We start from the raw sequence: 16,945 nt of genomic DNA, 5'->3' as shown, positions 1-16,945 counted from the left end.
GCATGTGCAGAGAGCTGGGGCACAGACCACGAGGCCCCTCGGTCCCTCAGGGATCAAGCAATGGCCTAAGTCACCCAGTCAACAGGTGATGGGTTTGGGATCCGGACTCACTCTGGCACTCTCTGGGGGGAATCCCTGTAGGAGCTCCGGGCCAGGGGAGCCGGCAGACCACCCTCTCTGCCCCCACGGCCAGGGGAAGGGCTGGCGCAAAACCAGGTCTACAGACTCCCGCCAGACTAAACGGGGCACCCCCAGATGAGTTCCCCAGGTGACGTTCTAGTGACAGCGATGATGAATGCTACGAGGGAGAAGTTGGCAGCGGGGCTGGAAGACGTGGAGGGTGAAGGGCCACCGGAGGCTTGTGAGAGGAGGAGTGGCAAGACCAGATCCATTTCAACAGAAGGCGCTGAGGGAAGCAGGCGGGTGGGTTCGGGGACATTTCAACACTTGGAGCAAAAGGGGAGCTGCCTAGGCTCGGGGGCCGCCCTGGACCTGGTGTGAGGGGCCAGCCGCTGGCATGTTTTCAGGCAGAGCCCTGGGTGGGACAGAGAAGTGAATGAGAAAAGCCACCCAGGACGCTGCCAAGGTTTCTGAAACGCGCTGGCGGTGCCCTCTGCAGACGATGCTCAGTTTTGTTCGCCCCTTTCCCTCTTGCCCAAAGTCCCTAAAGGTTCTACTAAAAACTTATATTTGTTTTAAAATTAGAAAAGAAAGTTCTTTCAACAGGAAGGTTTAATTAAACAGAATCATGAACGTCATGAAGGAGTTCAGGAAATTTCGCCCCAAAATATGACTCCTTGGTACTTTGAATTAAAGGCCCCTTGAGAGCAAAAGGCACTGGAAGGGGCTGTCCCCCAGCTGCATAAACCAGACTGACCCGTCCAAAGCACAGTGGACTCCCGTCCCTTCCCTTTATCTCACTGTCCTGTACTGCAGGAAAGAAAATCAAGAATGCAGCCAGACCGGGCCCAAATCATTTTAAACATGATACCTCTTTAAGATTGTGAGTCTGTTTCTCCCCATCCATTCATTCTCTCAAGTATCTAGTCATCCTCTTCCCCAGTAACCATTTATTGCCCCTAAACAGAATTGCCTATACTCCTCGTCTTCCCCTCCCTGCTAAAAAGAGGGTATGAAAATATCTGGATCCCCTGGGGTATTGGGTAATCACTCTGCGATTCTCCCCGTGTGCAGGGTGAGTAAACCTCTTCCTCTTATCTCTCTGTTTCCCCCCATAGTCACTAATCCTATTCCTTGCCTCTCCCCTGGCCCCCTCTGCCTCGCCTGTCCCTCCACAGGCCCCAGATTGCTGGAGAGTCCCTGGACCCCGACAGCTTCCTCCCACAGAAAGGTCTCTACACTCTCCTGGCACTTAAGGAGAAAGTTATTAGGGAGATGTACCCCCATAATATCCTGCATTAAAAATAAATAAATAAAGACAAAAAAAAATAAGAAAGAAAGCCATTAAGGAGAGGACAGCTTGGAGGAGAAGGAAAAAAACAAAGACCTCGTCTCTAAATTACAGAGTAATCTCTTCACTCCATACACTCTTGTACTCATGTATGTACATGTATGATCGTGTTTGCAACTACATATTTTTAATTTGAAAGGGGTTCAGTACAGTGGTGCAGTTACTGCAGAAGTAACAACAGCCAAGAGGTATCCGAGGAGACACGAAATGCTGATTGTTTTAAAAATACTTCATATTACTCTTATCCACTGTCGGTGGGAATGTAAACTAGTACAGCCACTATGGAAAACACTGTGGAGATTTCTCAAAAAACTAAAAATAGAATTACCGTTCAATCCAGCAGTCCCACTCCCGGGTATCCAACCAAAGGAAAAGAAATCAGTATATCAAAGGGACACGTGCCCCCATGTGTCATGTTTATTGCAGCACTATTCACAGCAGCAAAGACATGGCATCTACCAGTGGACATGGCATCTACCATCATCGGTGGATGAACGGATGAAGGAAATGTGGTATGTCTACACAATGGAATACTATTTGGCCATAAAAAGGCACGAAATCATGTCATTTGCAGGAGCATGGATGGGACTGGAGGTCATTATCTGAAGTGAAATAAGCCAGGCACAGAAAGACAAATATCCCATGTTCTCATGTATATGTGGGAGCTACAGAATCTGATCGCGTAGAGAAACCAGACTGGAAAGGGTGTGTGGGAGGAGGGGATGAAGAGAAGTGGGTTAAAGGCTACAAACATACGGTTAGGGAGAAGGAATGAATTCAGTGTTCGACAGCAGAGCCGGTGACTATAGTTAAGCTAAAGTGTGTAGTACTCGGGAGATGGACACCCTTGACTCCCTGACTTGATCACTTTGCATTACATACATGTAACAAAATTTCACACGTACCCCATACCTTTGTACAAATAAAACAAAAATAAATTTAAAATTTTCACATCATGGCCATCCTATGTATTTTCGTAACTTCTGGAGGACACGGATAATAATATAGGCTGAAAAAAGTTACAAATTAAAATGGTGTATTTCCTGTTTGGGTGGCCTGATGTGTTTTTCAATCTTACTATGATACGATTCCCAATTTCTTTTTAGCCTCTCCCTTTAGTATTTCTTTTCCCAGTTTGCCCTGATCTGGTCTCCGAGATACTTTTTTTTTTTTTGAGACAGAGTCTCACTGTGTTGCCCGGGCTAGAGTGCCGTGGCGTCAGCCTATCTCACAGCAACCTCAAACTCCTGGGCTCAAGCGATCCTCCTGCCTCAGCCTCCTGAGTAGCTGGGACTACAGGCATGCGCGACCATGCCCAGCTAATATTTTCTATATATTTTTAGTTGTCCAATTAATTTCTTTCTATTTTTAGTAGAGACGGGGTCTTGCTCTTGCTCAGGCTGGTTTCGAACTCCTGAGCTCAAACAATCCGCCCACCTCGGCCTCCCAGAGTGCTAGGATTACAGGCGTGAGCCACCGCGCCCGGCCTCTCCGAGATACTTTTAATACTACAGACTGGGGTACACCTTGCCACGGGCAGGGTCCCCTGAGAAGCACTCTGCCGCACTCATTACCTGGGGCGTCATTTTTAAGGACACAGTTACAAATCAGCCCGAGCTCATGTGCCGGAACATCGCGTTCCTTCCTCCTTCCCTGCAGCCTGACCCTCTCATTCGTCTTGCATGTTGCTGTTCCTATTTCAATCCAGACTGTTTTCCTTCCTCTTGTCACAGACAAGAGTGTGTGGTCAGTAGTTATTTTCTCCGAATGTTTATTCTGTAGTCCACGCCAACCTCTGTTCTCACATCCTTCTACTTCTTGAACGGGATGCTTCTTTAAGAACAGGTGTGCTCTTAAATCCACACCTGTTCTCTGTTTCTCCTTTACGCAACGCAACGGCGGGGCCGGCATGTTTATTTATTTATTTGCAGGCCCAGATACAGGTGAGCCAAACCATCCCCGACCTCCACGAACGCCAGGATGGGGGCATTGCAAAGTACTTGCCCACATCTCTCCCCTCCGCCCGCTGCCCGGATCCCCCACCCAGGGGACAGGGAATGAGTTCAGACCTGGAAGAGGAGCGCCAGTGTCAGCACCACGCAGGCGGAGCCGCAGATGCCGTAGCCGACCAGCAGGAGGCGCCGCCGCCCCAGCCGCTCCACGAGGAAAGCCTGGGGGGAAGTGTGGGCCGTGAGGAGCCTGGAGGGCACACGGCGCCCGGAATTCTTGGGCCGAGCCTCCACTCCCTCCTTCGGTGCCCCTTTCTCACCTCCCTGCCTGTGCGTGGGATGCAGGCTGCCCACTTTGACACGTGTTTGATGCTCAGCCCTACACCAAGACCCTTCCTTGTTCCAGTCATTTACAGAGCTCCGGGATCTCGGCTCCCTGCAACCCCCTCCTCCCAACCGGAACAGCCACATTCTCTGGTTTCTGAGATGCTTTGATATCTTGGGACCTTGCTGGCCCTGCAGGGACTGCCCCTCCCACCGTTAGCCAATTCTTAGAGGGAGCAAACAGGGGTCCCCGAGAGGGCCTCTTTCCCGTGCAAGCCAACCCAGGCCCACTCCCTCCACCTGCTGGGTGGGGCTCGCACACTCTGGCCGCCGTGCACCTGCCTGATCACCCAGGGCCACGTACGCCCCAGAGCCTGCTGAAACTATTTGCTGTTTACCGGGCTAATGCTAAACTTGCCTGTCCTGCCTGCCCCGTTCCTTTCTGCAGGAACCGCAAAAGGCTCTTGCTCACGTTTTCCCCTCCGTTCCTCTGGGCCCTACTGGCCCAGCGCTTCCTGTGTGGCCTGTGCGGCGTGGCCTGCCCCCTCCTCCTGGGAACTGTGAGTCTCAAACTATCTTTTCAGCAGCAATTGTCTCCTCACCTGTTGGCCTCGCCATACCTGAGTAATAATAAAACCTTACGTTTAAAAATAGACTCTCCCATTCCCTGGTGCTCCAAGCTCTGCCATGTTCCTTCCGACTTGCATTCCTTCCTTTCCTCTGTGTCTATAATAATGCCATTTCTGTGTCTACCCCATCCCTACTGTCCGACCCAGGGCCAGGCCCTGCCCTGTCTCTTGACTCATGTTACTTCCAATCCTCCCAGCAATCCTACGGACAGGGATTGTCACTGCCATTCAGGAGGGCCAGCCAGGAGCACAATGGCAATCCCAGCATTGTACAAAAAGTGTCAGTGAGACAAGGTCAACAGCATCTTCTGTGCCTGGCGCCCAGAGGCTGCCCTTCCAGGGAGAGGGAACGTCTCTCTTTCTGGCTCAGATTTCTCCAGGTAGGCAGGCGAGGAGAAAGGTCCTATTGTGATCATTTATCCTAGAGGAGGAGGGCTCTGAGGATGCAGGGTGGATCCTGCCCCAGAGGAACAAAAGGGAGGGGCCCAGGGGACTCCAGCAGGAGGAAGGGGTTAAGAATTGGGCCCTGGGGGCCTCCTGCCTCCTCCCCCTAATTCTCCTGTCATCCTCTCCTGCTGTTTTCCTTCACTTCTCTCCCCCCACCCCTCCATTGGGACTTAAACTAGCTCCAGGGAAAATACAAATAAGTAATAAACAATTTCCTAAAAAAACATTGACTCTCACTGGCAACTCAAGAAATAGGCATCAAAATGATCAGATGCTGGCCGGGCACGGTGGTTCACGCCTGTAATCCTAGCTCTCTGGGAGGCTGAGGTGGGTGGATCGTTCTGAGCTCAGGTGTTCGAGACCAGCCTGAGCAAGAGCGAGACCCCGTCTCTACCAAAAATAGAAAGAAATTAATTGGACAGCTAAAAATATATATAGAAAAAATTAGCCAGGCATGGTGGCACGTGCCTGTAGTCCCAGCTACTCGGGAGGCTGAGGCAGTAGGATTGCTTGAGCCCAGGAGTTTGAGGTTGCTGTGAGCTAGGATGACGCCATGGCACTCGCCCCAGGCAAGAGAGTGAGACTCTGTCTCAAAAAAAAAAAAAACAAAATGATCAGATGCTAACTTGAAAAGGTTCCAGGGAAGGAACAGCATGATCATCAGCTTTGTGCATGAGCACACCTTTGCAGAGTCACCCTGATGCAACATATGTAACAAAGCAAAAGTGGCTCAGATTTTAAACATTAAACTCTGGGCCAGAGGATGCGGTGGCTCACACCTGCAATTCTAGCACTCTGGGAGGCCGGGGCGGGAGGATAGTTTGAGCTCAGGAGTTCTAGACCAGCCTGAGCAAGAGCGAGACCCTGTCTCTACTAAAAATAGAAAGAAATTGGCCAAACAACTAAAAATAGAAAAAAATTAGCTGGGCATGGTGGCATGTGCCTGTATTCCCAGCTCCCAGGGAGGCTGAGGCAGGAGGATTGCTTGAGCCCAGGATTTTGAGGTTCCTGTGAGCTAGGCTGACGCCACGGCACTCTAGCCCAGGCAACAGAGTGAGACTCTGTCTTGAAAGAAAAAAAAAAAAAAATTAAACTCTGAAAAAATAGTATTGTATCAACAAAAAATAACACCTACGCAGAATACCTAGTTTTACAATCACCATCACAATTCTACACAGGAAGAAATTTGGATCTGAAAGTATTTTGAGTCACCTGGTCAAGGTCACACAGGTGGTAAGTAGGTGTGCATCCAAAAGTCCATGTCCTGCAAATGACCCCAGGATCAGGATCACCACACTCAGCTGACTCTGTGGGGCTCCTGTCTACCTGGGGACACCTGCTCAGAGACCTTCCAGCAGGCAGGATGCCGCCCAGTCACTCACCGAGATCATGGTCATCACTATGTTGATCACACCGGCACCCACGGTCACGTACTGGGAGTGAGCGGCCTCCACGCCCGCAGACACGTAGATGATGTCTGCGTAGTAGTTGATCTAAACAAAAACACAGGGCTGTGCAGAGAGGCCTGGGCCACTGGCTTAATGTTCTTGACTCAAGCAGCCAACAGTCCTGAAAGCCTGGGCTGGGGACCCCTGGACAGGAAGGAGGCAGCAGCCGATGGGCAAGAACCATGTCTGGGGGTCAGGACACTGGGGACAGAGCCCGGCCCTGCCGCCCTCTGAGCCTCGGGTTCTGATCTATGAAATGAGAACTGGACCACACGACATTTAAGAGCACTTTTCCCTCTGTCACTTTGCTGTTCTACGAGCTCAGACCCCACAAAATGATCTCTCACCTCTTACTTTCAGCCAAGTCAACCCCAAATTCAGCTTGTCTTCTGGCCAAGCGCCAAGGACGTTGGCACAAATAGCGCTTCCAAAAGCCATGTCATGCTGTTCCCCATTTGGTGGCCCCCGCCTGGGCTATCCAGTTTCCCAGGGTCACTTGTTAAAATCCATGGATCCCTAAAGGCCCAAAGCCACCTCTCTGGCACTTCCCTGGGCCACCAACTGGGTTACCCACCCAACCTCTGACGTTTCTGGAAGGGACCGTCCGTTTTTCTCAGATCTCCACCCTTCCCTCCGCACTATCCACAGATTCTTTACGGCTAAAGAACCATGTTCACCAGTGTCATGGCTGGTGGAAGCTCCTGACCCAGGCTGGGTCCACTGACCCCTGCCCTGGGGACCCGAGATTGGTCTCAGGAGATCTCCAGGTCCTCTCAGTCTAGGGGTCTCTCCTGTAGAGGGGAAAGAACTATCGGCTGGAGGCATTTTCTCTTGGGGACAGGGAAGCAAAGAGAAAAGTTCTGTAGCAAGAGAAAAATAAAGCCCATGTGGGGAGAGGCGGAGCTGATGGAACTCAGGTTTCCTCTTGACATTCTGGTCCTGCTTCGGGCTGTCCCTGGGCCCGCTGACGCCTGGCCTTGAGGTGCTGGAGCTACCCGTTTATATGTCAAATCTGGTTCGTTCTGTTCAATCTGCTTCCCCCTCCTCGCCTCCCCCTCCTCGCCAGGTCCCCCGTACCGCGTTGATGCCCGACAGCTGCTGGCCGGCCATGAGCACCACGACGGACAGCAGCTGCCAGCGCAGCGGCCGGAAGGTGCAGAGGTTGAGCACGGACAGGCGGCCCTCGGCGAGCTCGGCCTGGGCCTCGGATCGCATGTCCTCCAGCTCGGCCTCCATGTCCACGTGGCCTCGCAGCCTCCGAAGAGCTGCCGGGAGCAGAGTGCCGTCCCCAGCAGCCCGTCCATCTCACTGCGGGCTGGACCTCCGGACCCCACCACGCAGCCCACTCTGACCGCAGGCTCGCCTCGCCGTTCCCCTTCGCCTGACCCCGCCAGGTCCCCCACACCGTGGTTGTGATCCGATCTCCACCCCCACTCCACCCACCCACCCCGACTCCACTTTTAAGCTCCCAACTCTGAGCCCCGACCCATGGTGACTCCTACTGTGACCCCGGGCACGGCCTCCGGGCGGCCCCAAGGTGGAGGGGGTGGGCGGAGGGGCTGCGCATGCGTACCTTGCCGCGCTGTGGCTTCATCTCCTTTCTGGATCAGGGTATAGCGGGGGCTCTCAGGGAAGAAGGGCAGGGTGAGCAGCTGAATCAGGGCGGGCACTCCCGTGAGTGCCAAGAGCACCGGCCAGCCTGCAAGGAGCCAGGCCAAGGGCTGGGGGATCCCCGGGAGGCTCCGGGCACCCCCTGTCTGACTCTCGCCGCGCCTGACTCCCTCCTCTGGGAGGGTCGCTGGCCCCTGGTGTTCCTACCCTTGGAGAGAACCCAGTACCCACCCACAAAGGGGTTCCACATAACAAATGGAGAAAATAATTATAATTTTAACAGTACATGTTATTAATTATTTTGTAGGAAGAGTACTGTTTTTCTTAAGGGATAGGATAAGATTTAAAAGTTTGAGCTCTAGAGAGAATGAAACTGCATCTTGTTGCTAATTTTATGGCTGGAATGGGCATAACTTCTGCCCCACTGGGGGCTGTGGTTGGGGAGTGGGGTGGACCCGGCATGTGCTAGTGTGAGCTCCTTCTGGAAGGCTGGGGTGAAGGGGAGACCCTGAGATCCCACGAAGAGAGCAGGGTCTGCACCCGCCACCTCCCACCCCTGCCGGTAGTGGGACCTGGACAAGTTGTTCAAACTCTCTGAGCCTCAGTTTTCTCATTAGTAAAATAATGATAATAATACTAATACCACTATTAATAAAGTACCAGGCACGGCGTGGTGAGGGTGAAAGAGGTGCCACACACTGAGCATCAGTGCAAGGCGGCTTTTCCCAGTCGATGCTGTCTAATTAGTGTGTTTAATATTCAGCTGCACTGGGGCAGTTTGGGAATCATGATTCCTAATGAGTTTTCATCCAGCACCCACCGGGCTCGGAGTCTCCGAGTCCCTTCAGGGTACCATGGGGAATGCAAGGACACAGATCCACCCACTGAGGCATCTGTGGAATGTGGGTCATTTGAAAATGAGTGTGAAAACCCCCCGCTGTGTTCGCGGGGCCTGAGTCCAAGCCCTGTGTGCTGCGCCCTCCTCTTAGCCCTGCATGACTGTGTCACGCTCTCTCCTCTGTCCTAAACCTCCACCCTGTCCCCCCGCCTCGCTCTCAGGCACCCACCCCACCTCCTATTTCCCTGAGAAAATGGAAGCCACCAGAAGAAAACGTCTGCAGGCGTGCAGGAGCCACGCCCACCCAGGTAATGGTGACGGTGGCTGCACCCGCTTGGCCCATCGACCTCCCTCCCTAGGGACTGACTATTCCTGCAGCAGCCAAATGTGCCGATACTTTTCCTGGCTTGAAAAAACCCCTCTTCCCTTGACCCCACTTCCCCTTCCAGCTACCACCCACCTTCTCTCCTTCCCTATGTTGCAAAACTCCTAAGAGTCATCTACACTGCTGGTCTCCAAGTCCTTGCCTCCCATTTCCGAGCACAATGTGTCCCCACCACTCACCAAAATAGCCCTCATCAAGGTCACCCACCACACTGCACATTGCCCAACCCAAACGTTGTCTCTCGGGTCCCATCTGACCCGATCCATCCATGCCTGGACCCCGCGTGCCGTGGCCCCAGCTATCCCCCTGTGACCCCTGTGTGCTGCTGGTCACCTGTGGGGTTGCCCAGGATGGCATGGAGGCTGAAGATCTGAGCTAGGAAGACTCCGACGATGACGAAAACCTCGGTCATGGTTCCCAGTGTGCCCCTCAGGTTCTTGGGGGCCAGTTCTCCCAGGTACATGGGGAGGGCGCTGTAGGAGATGCCTGGTTCGGGCAAAGAAGAAATCAGGGGAGGTGAGGAGCAGACCCGGCCTCCCACGACACGGGCCTGAGGGTTCATTCAACCCCACTTCCTAACCCCTGAGCTCCTCCGCACCGTCTGCTCCTCTGTGGAGATGGAAATGGGCCCATCTTGACTGTTTAGTAACAAAATCCCTCCAGAATCCTCAGTGACATCCTGGGGACATCACCAGGGTGAGAGGAGGACACCTTTTCCTTTCTAGCTGCCGGGCTGGGCCACTTCCACAGGGGAGGACACTGAGCTTCCGGGTGTCCCTGGGTAGTGGAACACAAAGGTAACTTTTTGCTTCTGTTTATTTTCTGATTTTTCTAAAGCACAGATTACTTGTATAAATTTTTTTAGGCCGGGCACGGTGGCTCACGCCTGTAATCCTAACACTCTGGGAAGCCAAGGTGGGCGGATCATTTGAGCTCAGGAGTTCGAGACCAGCCTGAGCAAGAGTGAGACCCCGTCTCTACTAAAAAAAAATAGAAAGAAATTAGCTGGACAACTAAAGATATATGTATAAAAAAATTAGCTGGGCCTGGTGGCACATGCCTGTAGTCGCAGCTGCTAGGGAGGCTGAGGCAGGAGGATTGCTTGAGCCCAGGATTTTGAGGTTGCTGTGAGCTAGGCTGACACTACGGCACTCTAGCCCGGGTAACAGAGTGAGACTCTGTTTCAAAAAAAAAAAAAAAATTTTTTTTAAATAGCAGAAACTGCTATAGTTAAGAAACCCACTCACCTGCTGCCTGAGACCCCAAATTCTATATTCCTTTCACTTCAAGCCCCTTATCCTCAGTTTAAACTGTACATCCTTGGAAGATACCCTGTAAGACCTTATTGATGATTTGTACTTCAAGGGAAAAGTGTTTTTAAAGATCCTTCCCCGATAGAAGATTTTGTTAAGGAAAGGGAAGGGCTAGAAAGCATGCGGCTTGCAAGGGCCTGGGAAGGAAGACAGGAGGATGCCCCAAAAGGGGATGGAGGCAGGCAATGCCAGCCGGACTCTGTCCACCCTGCCTCCGGCTAAAGAGCCCCTTCCCCCGAGGGTGAGCCTGCGCTGGGGCCCAGCCACCTGCACAGACGCCCAGCACCACGCGGGAACAGATGATCAGCTCGAAAGCCTGGGCCGCCTTGCTGGCCCCCATCAGGATGGCAGGGACGATGGCGAAGACGTTGTTGATCAGCAGGGCCCCCTTCCTGCAAAGACAGCAGGCCAGACACCAGCTCACACTCTCCAGACCTGTCCTCAGAGGGGCTGGGGCTGTGCCTGCGGGAGGGCTGGCGGCTGGGGCTGTGGACTGGATTGTGTCTGGGATTCATCTGTGGAAGCCCTTGACCCCGATGTGACGGCATCAGGAGGCGATTGTTTAGGTCAGGCGGGGAAGGTGCTCTCATGATGGGGTTAGTGCCCTTGTACGAAGAGACGTGCGAGAAATCTCCCTCCTTTTCTGCCCTGTGAGGATACAGCAAGAGGAAGGCTGTCCGTAAGCCAGGGAGGACCCTGGAGGACCCTCATCAGGAACTGAATCTGTGGCACCTTGATCTTGGATTTCCAGCCTCCAGAACTGGGAGAAATAAAGTCTGCTGTTTAAGCCACCTGCCTGTGGTGTCCTGTTACGGCAGTTTGAGCTGCTTAGGACAGATGGGAAGTGTGAACCGGGAAGCAAGGACAAAAGGAAGGAAGATTTCAGGTCTCTGGGAGTAGGGCTGGTGTAGGGGATCTTCCTAACGATTGGAGCTGCCTAGAAACGGTAGGGAAGGAAAGAGGAATGGGCTGCCTCAGGAGGTAGAGAGCCTCCCGTCACTGGGGGTAGTCAAGCGGTCACTGGTGGTGTCTATACCAGACACGATGATTGGCAGGAATGTTAAACCAGGGTTCCCACAGCAGGTGGGATGCAGTGCTGGACTAGGTTATTTCCAAGATGCTGTCCAAGGCTTAAAAACCATTAACCTCTAGAAGGGAGGGAGGGAATGTCTGGAAAATAGAACTACGCGGGGTGCACCTGGTGCCCTCGTGACCCATCCCGTCTTCCTGACTCTATGCTCTATCCTGATGCGGGTGCCACCAACAGCTCGCTTCCCCTGCCACCTCGTCTTCGGCTTGGGCTTTGCCTAAGGAAAAGAAGGGGGTGGGCCGGGAGGGAAGAGGGCTCCCCAGCTTGGGGTTGCTGGCTGGTGGGTCTGGTGTTTTCTCCCTCCCTCCCTCCTTCCATCTCTTTCTCTCTCCACCTCCAGGCGATGGTGACTGCTCCTCCCCTCACCCCTTCAGGTCAGGAGGTGCTGAGGCTGCCAGCAGCCCCAGGCTGGCCTTTGTGATTTCCCCAGACCGCTGAGGACCCCGGGACCCTGACTGATGCCGGTGCCCCCGAGTGAGCCAACCAGGAGGGCAGGGCTCTGGTGCCAAGAGCAGGGAGGGGGTGGCGGGGTCTCCGGGAAAATATCCCTGGCTGAGCCACACTGAGGACTCGCGAGGGAGTCCGCACACATGCAGATTGCTGTTCTCTGGCCACTTTCGTCTCCTGGGGCTGCCACACCCCAGAGAGCAGCGGCCAGAGCCCCGACATGGAGAGCAGAGGACCAGCCAGCAGGAGAATAAGCAGCCCCGTGCGTTCCCACCCTCCTCTGGACCCCCAACCCCTCCTGATGGCCAAGAGGACTGTCAGCCTCAGCGGGGCTGGGGCTGGGACCCGCTGCATTCCTGGGCTCAGCCTTCTCGTCTGCAAAATGGGATCATCCCCATGGCCCCTCCACCACCAAAGTTCTGTGACTGTGGGGTTCAGACAAGGAAGTGGAGGCCAAGCTGGGCTTCTAGAACAGTCCAATCACTCTCAGTGTAGCTGGGAACGGCACAGTCTGGATGACCAAAAAAGCCTGAATTATGGCATAATTACAATACATTGAATGTTTTCTTCATTCCAGTTCACAACATATGACAAATTAACTGTTAACTATTCACAAGAAGAGGTCCTGAGTCCTGCATTAATAAATACATAATTAACTTTCAAATCTGCACTATTTTCTTTCAAGCCTGCAGACTGAAATACTGTGGTTTCTTGAGTCAGTTTCCTTAGGGGGCTCTCACTCACTCCTGCAGACCACCCAGCTGGGCACATCACGTCCAAGTGTCACCGGGAATTGTGAATGAGCGGGGGCTGATCTCACGGAATGCCACCGTGCCCCACCCTGAGACCTTGGCCCTCACTCTTCCTTTCTGGGGACCTTGACTTGTTCATCTTTCCTTATCTGTGGAGTTACGTTTTCGCAGCACCTGGGCTTAGGCAGAAAGATTAGTGAATCTGTGCAAGGCAAGCAAAGTACAAAGACCTACCTAGTCTTCGCTTCCAAGCTAGATACGAGCTGGTGGCCAGTGGAGTGACTCAGTGTGACCCCAAACCTCGGCAACAAAGTCTGATGAGTTTGTGCAGGGAGGGGTTGCAGCTACTGGGACTTGGAGCCACGAGGTCACCGGACCCCGCATGGAGCCCCATCCACAAGCATGTGTCAAACACCTGCTGGATGTGCTTACAAGGCACTAAGCTGAGGCCCGTCAGGAACTTTGGTCTCAAAGGCTGTCCCGCCTCTGCGGTGGTCATGGAGGGAGGGCTCTCCCCATGCCACTGCCTAGGAAAGAAATCCCAGAGACAGCCGGGGACTGGCTTTAAGGTCACGATGCCTGCAACAAAGTGCAGACTAGATTTCAGACCTCCTGGTTTTTGGGGTCACATCATCTCCCCACCAGGTGCATAATGGCCGCGAGACACAGTGTGGCTTACTAACGCGAATTTCCAGTGAGAGCAGCGAACCTTCTGTTTACCTGCCACACCTATCAGCCAGCAGGCTGACGATCAGCGAGCCCAACAAGCCGCCCAGAGGAAACATGGATACGGTGCAAGACCACAGAAGCAGCATGACCCTCTCGTCCATGAAGGTGGCGTGTCGCTCGAAGTAGGTTTCGTTGTAGAATGACTTCAAGACCTGGAAAACATTGCCCCACCCACAGCCAAGAATACTGTGCAACTCATGAGAAACGGTGACATGTGTGCTCTCCGTGGCCACTTGCCATTGCGCAGAGGGATATTTCTGCCAATACCTCTGGGACACGATCGAATCCGTTAATTTCCTGCTGTTACCTGAGAGTAAACAAATCTACTGTGTGATGGGTTGAGTTGTCGAACCACACTGCACAAAAAAAATTGTTAAAAAATTCACTGTTAGAAAATTCACTTTTTAGAGCCTTCCTCTGCCACAGGTAACATAGGAAATATTCTTACTAACTGTATGACTTTAGGCAAGTTATATGACCTCTGAAGCCTTAATTTCCTCATCAGTTATAGAACTATATCGCATAGGGAATTTGTGAGCATTAACTGTGATAAAGGGGTGGTAAATTGCTTGACTCAGAAAAGATGTTCCATCAATGGCAATAATTATGAGAACACTGATTTGTGTATATATGTAATATACACATATGAGTATGTATACATGCTAATACATGTATATAAGTATATTAGTATGTGCCATGGGCAAAACTGCAGTACCTCCTATAAAGCAGTAGCCATAAGTTAATGACATTGATTTTTAAAAATACTTAAAAATATAGCAGGACTCACGTACCCCCACATGAATGACCACTCCACCTGCCCTGCCTAGAGGCGGGGTCCCAACTCCTCTGCCCCTTCACATCCTCCCTGTGGTTGTCCTCATCTGTCCTGCATCCCTGGCCTTTCCCTCTCTGCTGCTCCCTTCCCATGAGTGCACAACCCAGCTCCTGCCTTAAAAGAGCTAATGTGACCTGCTCGTCTTCCTCCACTAAGCATTATTCTTTTTTTTTTTTTTTTTGAGACAGGGTCTTACTCTGTTGCCCAGGCTGGAGTGCAGTGGTATGATTGTAGCTCACTGCAACCTCTAACTCCCGGGCTCAAGTGACCCTCCTGCCTCAGCCTCCCGAGCAGCTGGGACTACAGTGCTCCACTGAGCCTGGATAATTTTAAAATTTTTCTGTAGAGACAGGGGTCTCACTATTGTTCAGGCTAGTCTCGAACTCCTGGCCTCAAGCAATCCTCCTGCCTCAGTCTCCCATGTCTGGGAGGGAGGCCTAAGCGTCGTTTGTCTCTCCATGCGGTGGAATTCCTTGGAAAGGCTGCCTGTTCATCTCTGCTCCTCCCTCCTGTTCTCTCTTGAACCCCCTCCAGTTGAGCTTCTGTCCACAGCTCTCCCCTTGGCTGACCTTGTCAGGGTCACTCACATCCTGCACAAGGTCAAAGCCATGGTCAGTCCTCGGTCCCCGCCTGGACTCATCAGCACAGCTACCCGCCCCCTGCCACTTTTTAGTAGGCTGTGGATGCTCCGCCCTCAGGCCCCCCCACCTGCCACGGGCCTCTTTTCTTTCCCTTTGCTCCCCAGCCCCTATCTCAATTCCTAAACCCACAGAGTTCAACCTTTGACCCCATTCTCTTTGTCATCTATGAGGGGCCTTTGCAGGGTGAGAGCAGTGGGGCTGAGGACCAAAGATGCTGGGCAGGGACTTGAGGTCCCCTCAGGGTCCCAATGTACCAGGAAAGGATGACACTCCTGGGAGCAGCACCTCCAATCGCGCCCTGGTCCCCAGAGATGGGCATCCAGGAGGCCAGGGAAAGACAGTGGCCTCCACGGAGGAAGATGGCAGCCACCTCCCACCCCGCGGGCCCTGCCTTGTGCCCACCTTGTGTGGCGTGTTGACCACCGCGATGTTGTAGCCGTACTGGAAGGCCGAGCCGAAGGCCGCGCTCAGGGTGGCCAGCACCAGCGTGGGCTGGAGCCGCTGCAGGAGGCGAGGGCCAAGGTCGGCACATGTGGGGCCCACCGTGGCCTGGAAGTGGGTGGGCAGCCCTGGCCATGCCCAGGGAAGGAGGAACAGGAGGCAGCTGGGTGGGGAAGGCAGCCCGAGGTGGGGGCTGCCGGGGCTCTGAGGCATCTGGGGCATGGACGGCATCGTCTCCTCTGTCTCCTTGAGGGTTATCTGGGCACCTCCGTGTGCCTGGCCCTGCGCTGGGCCCTGGAGGGAGGTGGCGTGTGGCGCGGGGGGTGCTTTAGGGGACATGCCCAGCAGGGTGCTGCCCTTGGGAAGCTGACTTTCTAGTGAGGGGAAGCCAAAACCAAAAAAGACAAATATGATGATTCCAAACACTGAGATGCCGTGAGGAAATGAAGCAGGGTGACGAGTGGGGCCGAAGCCAGTGGGGGGCGGGGGCTGTGTTCGGTAGTGGGCAGGGGGGCCTCTCTGAGGAGGTGCCCTGGAGCTGAGCCCCGGGTGGGGAGATGAGCAGCCGTGTGGGCGTCCGCGGGGAGAGCATTCTAGAGGGGGAGCAACGCGCAGGGCCCCGCCTGCCTTTGGCTTTAGAAAAACAAGGCTGAGCTCAGGGACAGGGGCTTTCATGGCTACCACGACACCCCGGGCAGCTCAGAGGGAGCTGAGCCCAAGGGCCACAGTGTGAGGAGGGGCTGGGTGGGCTCTGTGGCCACCTCCCACCGCAGAGAAACCAGCCGGTGCACAGCCACAGCCCTGGACCCCCACCCCACCCTCTCCCTGCACGCCCCAAGCCATCAGCAGCCTGACTGCCCACAGCCCTAAGCCCGGTGCTCCCTGTCCCGGCCAGACAGAGAAGGGTTCAGGGGTCGTTCAGAGGCCGACAACCCTGGGCCATTAAGACGGGGAAGCTGGGGGAGGGCAGTAGGGGGTGCGTCTGCAGTGCCATCCAGCCTCCCACGCCCACCAATCTGTGGGGTTTGGGGATAGCTGCTTCCCTGCACTGCTCTCCCAGGGCGCACTGCCCCCTCCTTGCTAAAAGCATCTCTGGGGCCTTCACCTCCCTCCACAGGTCCCCATACCAGGTGGGAAAGGGACAGGGACAGTGACAGTTTCCTAGACTTGGCACTTACCACTTCCCTGGGTGGGGTGGGCAGAGGAGTTCCGGCCTCTTTGTTCTCCATCCTTGCTCAGGTGGGAGAACAGGTGCGCCCTGCCCGCCAAGTGACGCCTTAGTCCTGCCGTGGACTGGCCACCTGCAGGACCTGCTGTTTCTCCCCTGAGCCCTCCTGGCTTTATGACCCTTCTGCCCTCTGGACTCGCCAGTGTTTCCTGGGAGCGAATCTCCTTGAACATGTTGATAAGAAACAGGTTGGTGTTTCGCCAGTGCGCAAGTCACACACAGCGTGGATTTCGTCTTTGCCCCCGCCAAGCCCCACACCAGAAGCTCCCCAGTCGCACCAAGGAGGGAAAAAACATCGTCTGATGTGGGTCCCTAGAGATCAGGAGTTTGGGGAACCAAGTCGGACTGTGGCCTGGATCTGGGAGGC

General features: G+C 54.0%; 1 protein-coding gene across 1 annotated transcript in view; it reads right to left on the bottom strand.

Annotated features, from left to right (window-relative positions):
* The window catches only part of SLC2A7 (solute carrier family 2 (facilitated glucose transporter), member 7), a 24,650-nt gene extending 8,071 nt beyond the window's left edge, over positions 1-16,579 (bottom strand). Inside the window, exons 1-9 of the mRNA XM_012662547.1 lie at positions 16,529-16,579; positions 15,312-15,410; positions 13,425-13,585; positions 10,683-10,807; positions 9,436-9,588; positions 7,842-7,967; positions 7,346-7,533; positions 6,203-6,313; positions 3,541-3,642 (exon numbers count right to left, since the gene is read on the bottom strand). Of these exons, the coding sequence (XP_012518001.1) occupies positions 3,541-3,642; positions 6,203-6,313; positions 7,346-7,533; positions 7,842-7,967; positions 9,436-9,588; positions 10,683-10,807; positions 13,425-13,585; positions 15,312-15,410; positions 16,529-16,579 (1,116 nt within the window). The remainder of the gene's footprint in view (positions 1-3,540; positions 3,643-6,202; positions 6,314-7,345; positions 7,534-7,841; positions 7,968-9,435; positions 9,589-10,682; positions 10,808-13,424; positions 13,586-15,311; positions 15,411-16,528) is intronic.
* Between the last annotated feature and the right edge of the window lie 366 nt (positions 16,580-16,945).

Source organism: Propithecus coquereli, unplaced genomic scaffold, assembly GCF_000956105.1.
Source record: "Propithecus coquereli isolate 6110/MARCELLA unplaced genomic scaffold, Pcoq_1.0 Scaffold77, whole genome shotgun sequence".
Lineage (NCBI taxonomy): Eukaryota > Metazoa > Chordata > Mammalia > Primates > Indriidae > Propithecus > Propithecus coquereli.
This window is presented reverse-complemented; position numbering and strand designations above follow the sequence as displayed.